The sequence below is a fragment of the Salvelinus fontinalis genome, chromosome 10 (genome assembly GCF_029448725.1).
Source record: "Salvelinus fontinalis isolate EN_2023a chromosome 10, ASM2944872v1, whole genome shotgun sequence".
Lineage (NCBI taxonomy): Eukaryota > Metazoa > Chordata > Actinopteri > Salmoniformes > Salmonidae > Salvelinus > Salvelinus fontinalis.
Window position 1 is genome coordinate 2,260,903 of NC_074674.1, and position 15,626 is coordinate 2,276,528.

Below are 15,626 nucleotides of genomic sequence, written 5' to 3' on the forward strand. Positions count from 1 at the left end.
AAAAGATCCTCGGTCTTCCTCTTCTTCATATCTACATGCCCTACTCTTCCTCCACCTTTTCCCCCTCCACCGCTACACACCATCCAATCCTCCTCAACCCCTAACCCATCCTAACTTTCCATCCATCTCTGCTCCAGTCACAGCCTGGTGTTACTCAAGCATGTCAACATTTAAAAAACCTGTCGTTTTCCAATCCGAATCAGACACTGTTGATTCACAAACCCAACACCAATGTGATTGCTTGATTGCTTGCTTGCTAATAATCTTGTAGACCAGAGACTTCCGGCCATGCACAATTAGGGGAGAAGGGTGCAATTGCAGCCCGCAATTCAGGGCACGCCTACATTCCGGCATCTGCAAGAACCTCTCTTTTAACTTCTATTGGTCAATTTTTAAGATAGGACAGGTGGGATGTGATCCAGTACAGTAGGTACCAAAACGTTGGATACCAACTGCCGCTAAAAACCCCATAGAAGAAGAAGTAGAGGCAAGGGTCGACAACAATAGACCATGTCCTCCACTCCCACCTGTCGGGCACCTTTTTCCTGCAGTTCTGTTAACGACGGCGAGGGCAAGAATTCAGCATGCGTGAGCGAAGGACACTGTGTGCTAGCTAGCTAACTAGCAAGATAGCTAGTACACAGTGTCTCGCTTACCTCCCGCCTGCTGTGTACTAGTGGGGTAGGTTGTGGGAGGTAGGGGTGACACTGGTAGACAGTGTCCTTCGCCCCCGCCTGTCAGGCACAGTTTTCCCGCAGTTCTGTTAACGGCAACGAGGGCAGGTGTTCAGGTGGTGGAAGTGAAGGACACTACCAAGCTAGTGAGCACACGGTTTCCCTAACTGGCAAGCTAGCTAATTAGCTAGCACATGGTGTCGCTCCTGTCTACTGTGTACCAGAGTAGCTAGCCGGAGGCGGTGGTGACTGGTAGACCGTGTCCTTCGCCCTCGCCTGTTGGGCACTGTTTTCCCGCAGTTCTGTTGACAGGTGAGAATGGCGCTGGAATGTATAGCGGACGTTTTACGGGCTCCTGACTAATTCAGCTGTTTTGTGTTTTTTTTCCCACTGTTAACTTTTTTTGTACATCTTTCTGCCATCGTTTCCTATGACTGGAAATAGTTTGTGGACATCAGAGCATCACTAACCTCGATTTGGATGAAGATTTCTACTTCAATGAGTTGGCGGGACAGGACATACTCTCACCCCGGACCAGGCCTTTATCCCTGACACGTGGAAGAGAAAGAGATGGTGATATAGATGCCGACGTGGGGGGTATCCTGATGAAACTACGGAGGCAAGTAAATCATTGCCTCCACCCTATTCTATTGGCGAATGTACAATCACAGGAGAACAAACTGGATGAGCTCCTTTTGAGAATGTCCTATCAACAGGACCTGAAGAACCATAATATCCTGAACAAGGACATGGATATTATTCTAGCTGGTTTTTCTATGCATCAGAAGGACTGAACGGTAGCGTCAGGTAAACTCAAGGGTGGAGGTGTGTGTCTCTTTGGAACAGCTGGTGCGCAATCTCCAATATTAAGGAAGTCTCGAGGTTCTGCTCGCTGCGTTAGAGTACCTTATGATAAGCTGTAACCATACTATTTACAAAGAGAGATTTCATCCAAATTTTTGTAGCTGTTTATTTACCATCAAAAAAGATGCTGGAACTAAGATCGCACTCAATGAGCTATTTAGGACCATAAACAAACAAGACAATGCTCATCCAGAGGCGGCGCTCCTAGTGGCTGGTGATTTTAATGCAGAGAAAACTGAAATCCGTCTTACCTCATTTCTACCAGCATATCCACAGCCACGTGCAACTAGAGGTGAAAACACTCTAGATCACCTTTACTCCACACACAGAGACACATACAAAGCTCTTCCTCACCCTTCAGTTGGCAAATATGACCATAACTCTATCTTTCTGATTATAAGCAAAAACTCAAACATGAAGTACCAGCGGTCAATACGGAAGTGGTCAGATGAAGCCAAACAGGCAAAGCATCAAAACAGGACTAAGATTGAATTCTACTACACCGGCTCTGACAATCGCCGGATGTGGCAGCGCTGGCAAACTATCACAGATTACAAAGGGAAACCCAGTCTCAAGCTGCCCAGTGACGCAGGCCTACCAGATGAGCTAAATGCCTTCTATGCTCGCTTCGAAGGTAAGCAACACTGAACTTTTATTTTTTATTTCACCTTTTATTTACCAGGTAGGCCAGTTGAGAAAAAGTTCTCATTTACAACTGCGACCTGGCCAAGATAAAGCAAAGCAGTGTGACAAATACAACAACACAGAGTTACACATAAACAAACATACAGTCAATAACACAACATAGAAGAAAAATAGAAACATCTATGTACAGTGTGTGCATATGTAGAAGAGTAGGGAGGTAGGCAAAAAATAGGCAATAGAGGCCTATTTTAAAATAATTAAAATTTAGCATTAATACTGGGGTGATGGATGTGCAGATGATGATGATGTGCAAGTAGAGATACTGGGGTGCAAAAGAGCAAGAGGGTAAGTAATAATATGGGGGTGAGGTAGTTGGGTGTGCTATTTACAGATCGGCTGTGTACAGGTACCGTGATCGGTAAGCTGCTCTGACAGCTGGTGACTAAAGTTAGAGAGGGAGATATGAGTCTCCAGCTTCAGTGATTTTTGCAATTCTTTCCGGTCATTGGCAGCAGAGAACTGGAAGGAAAGGCGGCCAAAGGAAGTATTGGCTTTGGGGATGACCAGTGCAATACACCTGCTGGAGCGTGTGCTATGGGTGGGTGTTGCTATGGTGACCAGTGAACTGAGGTAAAGCGGGGCATTAGCTAGCGAAGACTTAAAGATAACCTGGAGCCAGTGAGTTTGGTGACGGATATGTAGTGAGGGATAGCCAACGAGAGCATACAGGTCGCAGTGGTGGGTAGTATATGGGGCTTTGGTGACAAAACAGATGGCACTGTGATATACTACATCCAGTTTGCTGAGTAGAGTGTTGTGGGCTATTTTGTAAATTACATCGTCAAGGATCGGTAGGGTAGTCAGTTTTACGATTGTATGTTTGGCAGCATGAGTGAAGGAGGCTTTGTTGCGAAATAGGAAGCCGATTCTAGATTACATTTTGGATTGGAGATGCTTAATATGAGTCTGGAAGGAGAATTTACAGTCTAACCAGACACCTAGGTATTTGTAGTTGTCCACATATTCTAGGTCAGAACCGTCCAGAGTAGTGATACTAGTCGGGCAGGCGGGTGCGGGCAGCAATCGGTTGAGGAGCATGCACTTAGTTTTACTAGCATTTAAAAGCAGTTGGAGGCCACGGAAGGAGTGTTGTATGGCGTTGAAGCTCGTTTGGACCATGCGTGAGAACACCAGCCATTCCTGACGACTGTGTGATCACGCTCTCTGTAGCCAATGTGAGTCATACAGTTGAAGTGGGAAGTTTACATACACCTTAGCCAAATACATTTAAACTCAGGTCAGGGCTTTGTGATGGCCACTCCAATACCTTGATTTTGTTGTCCTTAAGCCATTTTTCCACAACTTTGGAAGTATGCTTGGGGTCATTGTCCATTTGGAAGACCCATTTGCGACCAAGCTTTAACTTCCTGACTGATGTCTTGAGATTTTGCTTCAATATATCTACATACTTTTCCTGCCTCGTGAAGCCATCTATTTTGTAAAGTGCACCAGTTGGGATGGTGTTCTTCGGCTTGCAAGGCTCCCCCTTTTTCATCCAAACATAACAATGGTCATTATGGCCAAACAGTTCTATTTTTGTTTCATCAAACCTGAAGACATTTCTCCAAAAAGAATGATCTTTGTCCCCATGTGCAGTTTCAAACCGTAGTCTACCTTTTTTATGGCGGTTTTGGAGTAGTGGCTTCTTCCTTGCTGAGTGGCCTTTCAGGTTATGTCGATATAGGACTCGTTTTACTGTGGATATAGATACTTTGTACCTGTTTCCTCCAGCAGCTTCACAAGGTCCTTTGCTGATGTTCTGGGATTGATTTGCACTTTTTGCACCTAAGTACGTTCATCTCTAGGAGACAGAACGCATCTCCTTCCTGAGCGGTATGACGGCTGCGTGGTCCCAAGCTTCTAAAGCCATAACATCATTTTATGGAATTTTCCAAGCTTTTTAAAGGCACAGTCAACTTAGTGTATGTAAACTTCTGACCCACTGGAATTGTGATACAGTGAATTATAAGTGAAATAATCCGTCTGTAAATGATTGTTAGAATAATTATCTTGACATGCACAAAGTAGATGTCCTAACCGACTTGCCAAATCTATAGGTTGTTAACACGAAATGTGTGCAGTGGTTGAAAAACGAGTTTTAAGTGTATGTAAACTTCCGACTTCAACTGTACCTTTAACATTCACAAGGCCAGACGGATTACCTGGACAGGTATTTAGAGTATGCGCCGACCAGCTGGCAAGCGTCCAGACCACCATAGATCCACAGATGACACAATCTCTATTGCACTCCAAGCTGCACTTTCCTACTTGGACAAAAGGAACACCTATGTGAGAATGCTGTTCACTGAATACAGGTCAGCGTGCAACCCCATAGTGCCCTCCAAGCTTATCACTAAGCTAAGGACCCTGGGACTGACACGTCTCTTTAAATTTGGCACCTGGACCCTCAACACGGGGGCCGCTCAGGGGTGCGCGCTTAGTCCCCTGCTGTGCTCCCTGTTCCCCCACGACTGCGTGGCCATGCACGACTCCAACACCATTATTAAGTTTGCAGATGACACGGAGGTGGTAGGCCTGATCACTGATGACGATGAGACAGCCTATAGGGAGGTGGTCAGAGACCTGGTGGTGTGGTGCCCGGACAACAATCTCCACCTCAACGTCAGCAAGACAAAGGAGCTGATCGTGCACTATAGGATAAAGCTGTAGTGGAGCGGGTTGATAGCTTCAAGTTCCTCAGTGCCCACATCACTAAGGATCTATCATGGTCCAAAAACAGCAACACAGTCATGAGAGGGCACGACAATGCCTCTTCCCCTTCAAGAGACTGAAAATATTTGGCGTGGGCCCTCAGATCCTCAAAGATCTACATCCGATTGAGAGCATCTTGACTGCTGCATCACCTCTTGGCAAGAGCTTGTCATCTGACCGCAAGGCGCTACAGACGGTAGTGCGAACGAGCTCCCTGCCTACCAGGACCTCTATACCTGGTGGTGTTCGAGGAAGGCCCTAAAAATTGTCAGACTCCTGTCACCCAAGTACTCATAGACTGTTCTCTCTGCTATCGCATGGCAAGCGGTACTGATGCACCAAGTCTGGAACCAACAGGACCTTGAACAGATTCTACCCCTCAAGCCATAAGACTGCTAAATAGTTAGTCCGGGTAGCTATGTGTTTAACTATTTAACTAAACTCAGCAAAAAAAGAAACGTCCCTTTTTCAGGACCCTGTCTTTCAAAGATAATTTGTAAAAGTCAAAATAACTTCACAGATTTTCATTGTAAAGGGTTTAAACACTGGTTCCCATGTTTGTTCAATTAACCATAAACAATTAATGAACATGCACCTGTGGAACGGTCGTAAAGACACTAACAGCTTATAGAAGGTAGGCAATTAAGGTCACAGTTATCAAAACTTAGAACACCAAAGAAGCCTTTCTACTGACTCAAAAGAAAGATGCCCAGTGTCCCTGCTCATCTGCGGGAACGTGCCTTAGGCTTGCTGCAAGGAAGCATGAGGACCGCAGATGTGGCCAGGGCAATAAATTGCAATGTCCGTGCTGTGAGACCCCTAAGACAGCGCTACAGGGAGAAAGTACAGACAACTGATCGTCCTCGCAGTGGCAGACCACATGTAACACCTGCACAGGATCGGTACATCCGAACATCACACCTGCGGGATAGGTACAGGATGGCAACAACAACTGCCCGAGTTACACCAGGAACGCACAATCCCTCCATCAGTGCTCAGACTGTCCGCAATAGGCTGAGAGAGGCTGGACTGAGGGCTTGTAGGCCTGTTGTAAGACAGGTCCCCACCAGACATCACCGGTAACCATGTCGGCTATGGGCACAAACCCACCGTCGCTGGATCAGACAGGACTGGCAAAAAGTGCTCTTCACTGACAAGTCGTGGTTTTGTCTCACCAGGGGTGATGTTTGGATTTGCGTTTATCGTCGAAGGAATGAGCGTTACACCGAGGCCTGTACTCTGGAGCGGGATCGATTTGGAGGTGGAGGGTCCATCATGGTCTGGGGCGGTGTGTCACAGCATCATCGGACTGACCCTGTTGTTATTGCAGGCAATCTCAACGCTGTGCGTTACAGGGAAGACATCCTACTCCCTCATGTGGTACCCTTCCTGCAGGCTCATCCTGACATGACCCTCCAGCATGACAATGCCACCAGCCATACTGCTCGTTCTGTGTGTGATTTCCTGCAAGACAGGAATGTCAGTGTTCTGCCATGGCCAGCGAAGAGCCCGGATCTCAATCACATTGAGCACATCTGGGACTTGTTGGATCGGAGGGTGAGGGCTTGGGCCATTCCCCCAAGAAATGTCTGGGAACTTGCAGGTGCCTTGGTGGTAGAGTGGGGTAACATCTCACAGCAAGAACTGGCAAATCTGGTGCAATCCATGAGGAGTACTTAATGCAGCTGGTGGCCACACCAGATACTGACTGTTACTTTTGATTTTGACCCGCCCCCCTTTGTTCAGGGACACATTATTCCATTTCTGTTAGTCACATGTTTGTGGAACTTGTTCAGTTTGTCTCAGTTGTTGAATCTTATGTTCATACAAATATTTACAGATGTTAAGTTTGCTGAAAATAAACTCTGCTGACAGTGAGAGGACGTTTCTTTTTTTGCTGCGTTTATTTGCATTGACCCTTTTTGTACCTACTTCTTTTACTCATCACATACGCTGCTGCTACTGTTTACTCTCTGTTACTTTTTTCCTAGTTATTTATTTATTTATATATACTGTGCATTCAGAAAGTATTCAGAACCCTTGACTTTTTCATATTTTGTTACATTACAGCCTCATTCTAAAGCCTTATTCCTCGTCAATCTACACACAATACCCCAAAATGACACTGCGAAAGCAGGTTTTTAGAAAATACAGAAATACCTTATTTACATAAGTATTCAGACCTTTTGCTATGAGATCGAAATTGAGCTCAGGTGCATCCTGTTTCCGTTGATCATCATTGATGTTTCAACAACTTGATTGGAGTCCTCCTGTGGTAAATTAATTTGATTGGACATGATTTTGAAAGGCACAAATCTGTCTATATAAGGTCCCACAGTTGACAGTGCATGTCAGAGCAAAAACCAAGCTATGAGATCGAAGGAATTGTCCGTAGAGCTCCAAGACAGGATTGTGTCGAGGCACAGATCTGGAGAAGGGTACACAAAGATTTCTGCAGTATTGAATGTCCCCAAGTACACAGTGACCTCCATCATTCTTAAATGGAAGTGATTTGGAACCACCAAGACTCTTCCTAGAGCTGGCCGCCCGGCCAAACTGAGCAATCAGGCGAGAAGGTCAGGGAGGTGACCAAGAACCCGATGGTCACTCTAACAAAGCTCTAGAGTTCCTCTGTGGAGATGGTTGTTCTTCTGAAAGGTTCTCCCATCTCTGCAGCACTCCACCAATCAGGCCTTTATGGTAGAGTTGCCAGATGGAGCCGCTCCTCAGTAAAAGGCACATGACAGCCCGCTTGGAGTTTGCAAAAAGGCACCTGAAGACTCTCAGACCATGTGAAACAAGATTCTCTGGTTTGATGAAACCAAGGTTTAACTCTTTGGCCTGAATGCTAATTGTCATGTCTGGAGGAAACCTGGCGCCATCCCTACGGTGAAGCATGGTGGTGGCAGCATGTGGAAATGTTTTTCAGCGGCAGGGACTGGGAGACCAGTCAGGATCAAGAGAAAGATGATTGGAGCAAAGTACAAGAGAGATCCTTGAGGAAAACCTTCTCCAGAGTGCTCAGGACCTCAGACTGGGGTGAGGATAACAACCCTAAGCACACAGCCAAGACAACGCAGGAGTGGCTTTGAGACAAGTCTCTGAATGTCTGTGAAACTCTGTCCTTGAGTGGCCTAGCCAGAGACCAGACTTGAACCTGATCGAACATCTCTGGAGAGACCTGAAAATAACTATGCAGCGACGCTCCCCATCCAACCTGACAGAGCTTGAGAGGATCTGCAGAGAAGACTGGGACAAACTCCCCAAATACATGTGTGCCAAGCTTGTAGTGTTATACCCAAGATGACTCCAGGCTGTAATTGCTGCCAAAGGTGCTTCAACAAGGTCCTGAGTTAAGGCTCTGAATACTTATATAAATGTGATATTTCAGTTTTGAATATGTTTTAAATTTGCAAAAATGTATGGGGTATTGTGTGTAGATTGATGAGGGATTTAATCCATTTTAGAATAAGGCTCTTGCGTAACAGAATGTGGAAAGAGTCAAGTGGTGTCAATACTTTCCGAATGCACTGTATCAACCTCAATTACCTCGTACCCTGCTCATCAACTCTGTACTGGTACCCTTTATATATAGCTGAGTTAGCCTTACACATTGTGTATCTATTAATACTTGTCATTTATTACGTGTTATTGCTTTTATATTATTTCTTTCTGCGTTGTTGGGAACGGACCATAAGTAAGCATTTCACTGTTAGTCCACACCTGTTTTTACCAAGCATGGGACCAATAACATTTGATGAAATGTTATTTTACTTCACGGAGAGGCCAGGTGTTCGGCAGAGGGGAGCGAAGGACACTGTTTTGTCCCTGTTGAGGACACCGGTACATAGCAGACGGGAGGCGGGGGCGAAAAAGTCTGTTAATAGTTTTATTGAATCTTTTGACCAACAGGAATCACCACATGCAGGAATGCCCCGAATGGCAGGCCACAATAACACACTATTGGATTAGGGGGGAAGAGACTTTAAGGACACTGCCGACCTGCAAAACAACCAACATCGATCTTTAGCCAGACCTTAACCAAGCTCCTAACCCGTGGCAGGTAGCCTAGCGGTTAAGAACCCTGGGCCAGTAACTGAAAGGTCTCTCGTTTTAATCCCTGAGTCGACTAGTTGAAAATAATATTTTGATGTGCCCTTGAGTAAGGAACTTAACCCTAATTGCTACTGTAAATCGCTCTGGATAAGCATGTCTGCTAAATAGCCTAAAATGGGACCCTAATTTTATAAAATTCTGAAATGAAATATCGGTTTGCAGGTCACGAGTGTCCATTTAGCATTTTCCAATTAGGGGACTAGGTTAGTTTAAGGATGATGATGCTACACCCGAGAACCATTTGGGGGACGGTACAAGATGGCTATGTGAGTGGTTGCATCAAACAGAGCTCCTGAAAACCTTTTGTTTTTAAACAAGCCCAAATTTGATTTGATAACCTGGGAAAATAAAACCTCCCTGTAGGTTTTTCAAATACAACCAGCAGATGGTGCAATTGGTTAAAGCAATTTGTTACGCTGTGACGTGAGGGACCTTGAGGAGTGATGCCTCCATAAAGCTGCCTCCACTGATTTCAGTACAGTGTATATTTGGGAAACAGCAGGTGCCTACTTGCTATCAGAGTTTTCCACCAAAGTAAGTACAGGAAAGCTTTACCGCATACAGAAGACTGAATAATCCTACTGCACAATAGTCCATCGTTTGTATTTCAAATGTACCATTATTGTTTTTTAAATTGAATAATTTTTGGGCTTAACCTATTGATATCATTTTTCTAATCTGATGTGACTAAATCAGATCAATTGCAAATATGGTGAAAAAAAAGCTTAATTTACAGGCCTAGGTGTTTGACCACCAGAGTGTGCTATTTACTTAGATTTTGAAGTGGGTTATTGTATTGATATTGGCATTTCTGAAGACGACAACTGTAGACTTATCTTATTCTATGTGTTGTTGTGTTTTGGAATCAAGTGTTTTTTGTTGGTTAGTTTGGTTTTTAGAAAGCGATAGAGAGGTTATACAGGAGTAGTAGAGTGGAGGGGGATGAAGCGGACCAATGGTCTGAGGGCTATGGTTTTATGGGAGGAGGAGCTGTGTAGTCGGGGGAGGAGCTGTGTAGTCAGGGGAGGAACTGTGTAGTCAGGGGAGGAACTGTGTAGTCAGGGGAGGAACTGTGTAGTCAGGGGAGGAACTGTGTAGTTGGGGGAGGAACTGTGTAGTTGGGGGAGGAACTGTGTAGTCGGGGGAGGAACTGTGTAGTCACGGGAGGAACTGTGTAGTCGGGGGAGGAACTGTGTAGTCGGGGGAGGAACTGTGTAGTCAGGGGAAGAGGAGTGCTAGAGCTTTAGGTAAAAAAGAAAAGAGGCTGAGTTTGAGAAGGAGAAATGTGAGGAGTAAAATCACAATGTGCAATTACATTTTTTGAAAAATATACATTTTTAATAACTTTCCAATTGGTTGGGCAATAGAAACATGGTTTTCAAACAGCAGCTTGTTTTGATTTCTCTCTCTCTGTCTGCCTAACAGGATGCTGTTACTACTTTTACAGCTAGGGTAACTGAGCTGTTTCCTGACTTTCTTTTTTCACCAAGATCATTTGTGTGTGTGTGTGTGTGTGTGTGTGTGTGTGTGTGTGTGTGTGTGTGTGTGTGTGTGTGTGTGTGTGTGTGTGTGTGTGTGTGTGTGTGTGTGTGTGTGTGTGTGTGTGTGTGTGTGTGTGTTACGGAGAGAGAGTGAGAGACAGTTCATGGAATGCTGTGATGTCATCAGCTCAGTCATACACAAAGGCAAGGAGGAGGACACACAAGCACACTCGCTCGAATAGTTACTCTGCTGTGGAGCATCTGCACCCCCACTGTGAGTACATCCTACTTAAATAACACATCCGTTCTCTCACACATTCTGCTGAATTGTCTATTACAGAATCCATCTCCTTTTCTGTCATTTTTCCCCCCACTAAGCGTTGAGTAGAAAGAAACCAATGTGTTTGCCAGCAGTGACAGTTCTCAGTTCTCCGGCTACCTTTGTCTCCCTCCAAGTGTTGCTTGTGCTGTTTCCATTGTTAATATGACCACCATGCCTAGTGAAGTACATTCAGCCCCTCTGCTACAACAGCGTTCTGCTCATGCTGTCCTGGGATGTGACCTTGTAGTTTGGTTACAGCCCAGTAACGGCCATGTTAAAATGGAGCAGCTGTCTCTTGGGAGTTTGAAAAAAAGGAAGGGGGGTTGGAAAGGGATGTGTGTGAAGGAGGAGGAAAAACCCCACCCATTCCTTTGGAATCAGTTCCCATCCAGAGTCAGACACACTCTCAGAGCCCTGCCATGGCTTGAGGGAGGAAACCAGGGTTTGATGGAGGGGAAAATAGATTACTGAGATTACTAAGAAATGAAAAAAAAGACAGTAAGTAGTGACATCTTAAGAGGAGAACAGATTTTAAAAAACAAAGCAAGAAAAACTGTCTAGGATAACTAAAGACAGCAGTAGGATTAGCATACAGTAGGGACTAGGCAGTGCCAATCATCTGCAGTGCAGACAGATGTGATGTAACATTTTCCCTGAAGCAGAGTCTCCCAGTGATGGCTGCCTGACGAGGGCTGACGACGACTGACGTGTGTGTGTCGAGGGAGGAGGAAGTGTCGGCTCAGAGGACGACAGAGGAAGTAGTCTTTAGCTTGTGTGTGTGTGTGTGTGTTTGTGACAGACGAGGCCCGATCTTCTTCTTCTCCTCATGAGGCTCATTTAGAAACCAACTCATCTTCAGGAAACTGTTGGCTTAAGGAGTCAGGACAATACCCCTCCACTTCCAGCCCACCACCGCCGCCACCATGCTGCAGCAGATTTTAAAGGACATGTACATTGACCCAGATGTGTTGGAGGCCCTAAATGAGGACCAGAAGAAGACCCTGTTCCTGAAGATGAGAGAGGAGCAGGTGCGGCGCTGGACAGAACGTGAGGAGAAAGAAGCGGACCACAGGCCAAAGTCAAAGACAGGTACCAACTCCTCTCACTCACTGTCCTCTGCCTTTTCTACTACATCTTCACATACTGGGGCTGACAGGAGCCATAGTACCTATGTGCCAGAAAGTATCATTACCTGCTTATGAAATAAGCCTACAAACATGTTCCATTGAAACCTACCCGCCTGGTCTTTCTGAAGCCAGGTACATTAGACAAGTCTTAGATATGTTGGTGTATTTTCTGCTGTGGATTAACCAATAGGGAGCTGCCATGTGAAGTTGCGCTGAAAGTGTGTGGTTTACCTCTGAGAGACATCCTGTGATGATGTGTCTACTGAAAACGTTGTCAGTATCAACTGCTGATTTTGCAGGCCCTCTGTGTGGGTGTCTGCCTGCAAGGTTGTACACTTTGTTTCAATGAGATGGCATTACCTGTTTATATTATGCTAAGCAGGCCTGAGAGTAGGTAATGGCTAAAAAGGCTACTTGTGTCTTTTGTCAAATGACTACCTGCAGTTACCAGGGTTACCATTTACTGTCACAATAGGGACACTGGAGGATATGAGGAAGTAGCCCTGCCTCGTGTAGCATCACCGGGGTGAGAGAAAGGAGGAGGTCTTCAACTCGGGTTTCTAGTCACTTCCAGTAAACTATGTCTGAAAGAGTAGTCCTACTGCCAGACCAGGATGTGGCTCTGCTATCTCGTTTGAGGAAATTACATACTTACAGCTGACTCACCCACAATTGATTAAATCGTTGGTTCAATAATCAATTGTTTTTAAAGGGGCCTTCTCAGTGAACACAAAGCCCATCTTAGTGTAAGACAACAACCATCCGAAACAGGTGCCATGCAGATCTGATACTCAACAACAACAACAGAGCAGAATGTCTAATCAGAATATGTCTTATGTCTGATTATGTCTGATTGTGTGTGTGTGTACAGGGCTTTGCTTTAGATTATTTTGTTCCCAGTGAAGGGAGAGGCCTGATGTCTGGAATGTGTGTGTCCGGAAAAAAAAGATAACAGAACAGAGGAACATGCGATGGACAGAAATAGTGCCAGCTAGTGTTTCACAGAGAGTAGACTGTTATTTTCTATGTTATAGAGGAACTAAACTGTTCTTCTATTGTGTATATCAGCTGCAATAAAGGGGTCATTACGCACACCTCTACAAACGCAGGCAGGCTGTAATTCTATTCTGTAATTCTATCCTTCTATCCTGAAAATCTTGCCCGTCTGCATTTTCTCGGTTGCAAGTAGCCAGTCCCTGAGTGAGGAATTTGTGTCGTAATGATGACTCGGTTCACAATGTGCTTTACCTTGACATTCCACAGAAGGAATCTGAGATCACAAGACAAATCACAGAGCTTCTCTATATATATATATATATATATATATATATATATATATATATATGAGAGAGAAAAAGGGGATGTGTGACCGCACTGGTTTCCTCCCCCTAAGGCTGGCCTGCTTTAAGTCTGCGTGTCAGAGTCTATGATGGCTGGCTGTAGGTCACTGTAGCACATGTCAGTTTTTGCATTCATTCTGCTTGACGTGTGAATAGGATCAGGGGAAGTCTGGATTTGGCTGCAATAGACATTTGACAACAAAGCACTGATTATCGAGTGTCTGAATGTCAGACAGGGAGGAGGGAGAACAGAGGCCTCTATATCGGCTAACGACCAGGGCAGCTATTACTACAAGTCAACGGTCCCCTGATACACACTGGGTCGTTCCATGTCATTTCAGCAAGTCACCATCTCAGAATGTTCTGAAATCATTTCTATAGAAACAGATAAGATTAGCATTCCTGCAACATAATTTAAAAAATATATAATTTGATCACTGCTGTGTACACACACACACCCTGATACACAGTGCAGTGTTACACACACCACTGGACCATAGGGTTAGAGACGTCATTGTAGTATATGTTGTAGCCACAGTTGTTGCAGACCTACTTTGGTTGTTGTTGGTGTGAAGCAGAAGAAAATATGGGCCTGTTAAAGCGCAGGACCCGGGTGTCTGTGCAAAGCAGGAAGTGACTCCAGGCCCACAGGTCCATGCCTTCCAACAATGAAGTGTGGGCAGAGTAGGAAGCCTGCAGGAGGCATAAGGCCATGTGTGTTAGTGGTTTAGTGTTATTAATCTGTTCAGTTATATTTAGGTCATTTAGTTTGGGGTGTATGTAAGTAGTGTGTTGCTGAATGTTTGTCCCTACATTTCTGTAGCATGTGTACATGCGTCATTTGTAATATGTAGTATATACAACTGGTTTGACAGCTTTGCACTACATGTTTTGGTGTGTTAGTACCCCTACGTGTTCGCCACTACGTGTTCGCCACTATGTGTTCGCCACTATGTGTTCGCCACTATGTGTTCGCCACTATGTGTTCGCCACTATGTGTTCGCCACTATGTGTTCCTGTGTGTGTTGTCCATTCCGAGCACAGAACGTGACAGACTGGTGACGTTTGCTAGTGGCAGATGATAGAATGTAGTGCAGCTCGGGCCACCTTATTGCCACAGTAACTAAACCTGTCCTTCCATGAAAGTACCACAGTATACCGGTTACTGTACTGTATGTACTACATGGGAAATGACACTGTTCGCTTTTCAATCTGTTCAATATGTGGAGGAATATGATTGAGTCCTGGCGTTTATGAGGGTCTTTAGAGAGGGGTGTGGTTAGAGTCAAGGGGTGAAGTAACAGGAGGAGTATTGTGACAAGGACATGGTTCCAAGAGTCAAGAGGGACACACCTCTTACCAGTTTGACAAGTGTGAAGTCATATCCCAAGTCCCACATGCCATTCATGTAAATGCGTGTTGAGAAAATGGTCTGGTTTCAAATAAAATACAATGAAATAAAATGTCATGGTATTTGTCACATGCACCGAATACAACAGGTGTAGACTTGTGAAATACTTACGAGCCCTTAACCAACAATGCTGAGTTAAGAAGTATGAACAAGAAATGTAAAATGAAATAGTAAAACAATAAAATAATGGGACTATATACAAGGAGTACGGGCACTGAGTCGATGTGCAGGGGTACGAGGTAGTAGAGGTAATTGAGGTAATATGTACATGTAGTTCAGGACTTGTCGTCGGGGTTTGCCCCAGGTGGAATGCGGTGCCGTTGCCACAGGATGGGCTGGCAGAACCAGTTAACTGGTAGTCTGCTCTGGAAGGGTGCCTCTCCTTGTTTTCAACCCAAACCCTCAGATTCAGAAAACGTTTGTCAATGAGCCAATACATTTTTGCAGCAATCACAATATATACAGTACATACGAAAAACACATATTTATAAACAACATGAGAACAGCGAAGGGTATTTCCAGTCAAGTAGGCTGAATAAGTGCCTCTACTGGTCCTCGACTCTGCGTGTCTGTGTGTGTGTGCTGCTTTATTCCCATGAAGGAACATTTCTCAGCCTTAAACCAATGTTGCCATGTCATGCTATTTAAGGATGTGGTGACTTTTCTATTTTTTTCCCATCTCTTCCACTGCTGTCCATAAAAGGAGCCCAGCATTGTCTGTTTACCACACGAACATAAATATTACAAATCATTGATTTTACTAGTTTGGCAAGAATGTCTGTTTTCTGTTGCTTCCAGTAATATCTCCAGTGTGTTTTTGTCTCCTGTAGCCAACAGTAAAAAAGTGAGCTGGTTGCTGGGCAGGGACGGAGAT

At 44.8% G+C, this 15,626-nt stretch overlaps 1 protein-coding gene across 4 annotated transcripts in view; it reads left to right on the forward strand.

Moving 5' to 3' along the window:
* The first annotated feature begins 10,684 nt into the window (after positions 1-10,684).
* The window catches only part of LOC129863355 (mucin-2-like), a 45,482-nt gene continuing 40,540 nt past the window's right edge, over positions 10,685-15,626 (forward strand). For 2 of the 4 annotated variants that reach the window (XM_055935274.1, XM_055935275.1), the window contains exons 1-3: positions 10,686-10,826; positions 11,674-11,963; positions 15,583-15,626. The exon at positions 15,583-15,626 is cut by the window's right edge and continues 149 nt beyond it. In XM_055935274.1, coding sequence (XP_055791249.1) covers positions 11,798-11,963; positions 15,583-15,626 — 210 coding nt within the window. In that variant the 5' untranslated portion in view covers positions 10,686-10,826; positions 11,674-11,797. Of the gene's footprint in view, positions 10,827-10,862; positions 11,964-15,582 lie in introns of those variants that run through there. The other 2 variants (XM_055935272.1, XM_055935273.1) reach the window with 2 other exon arrangements.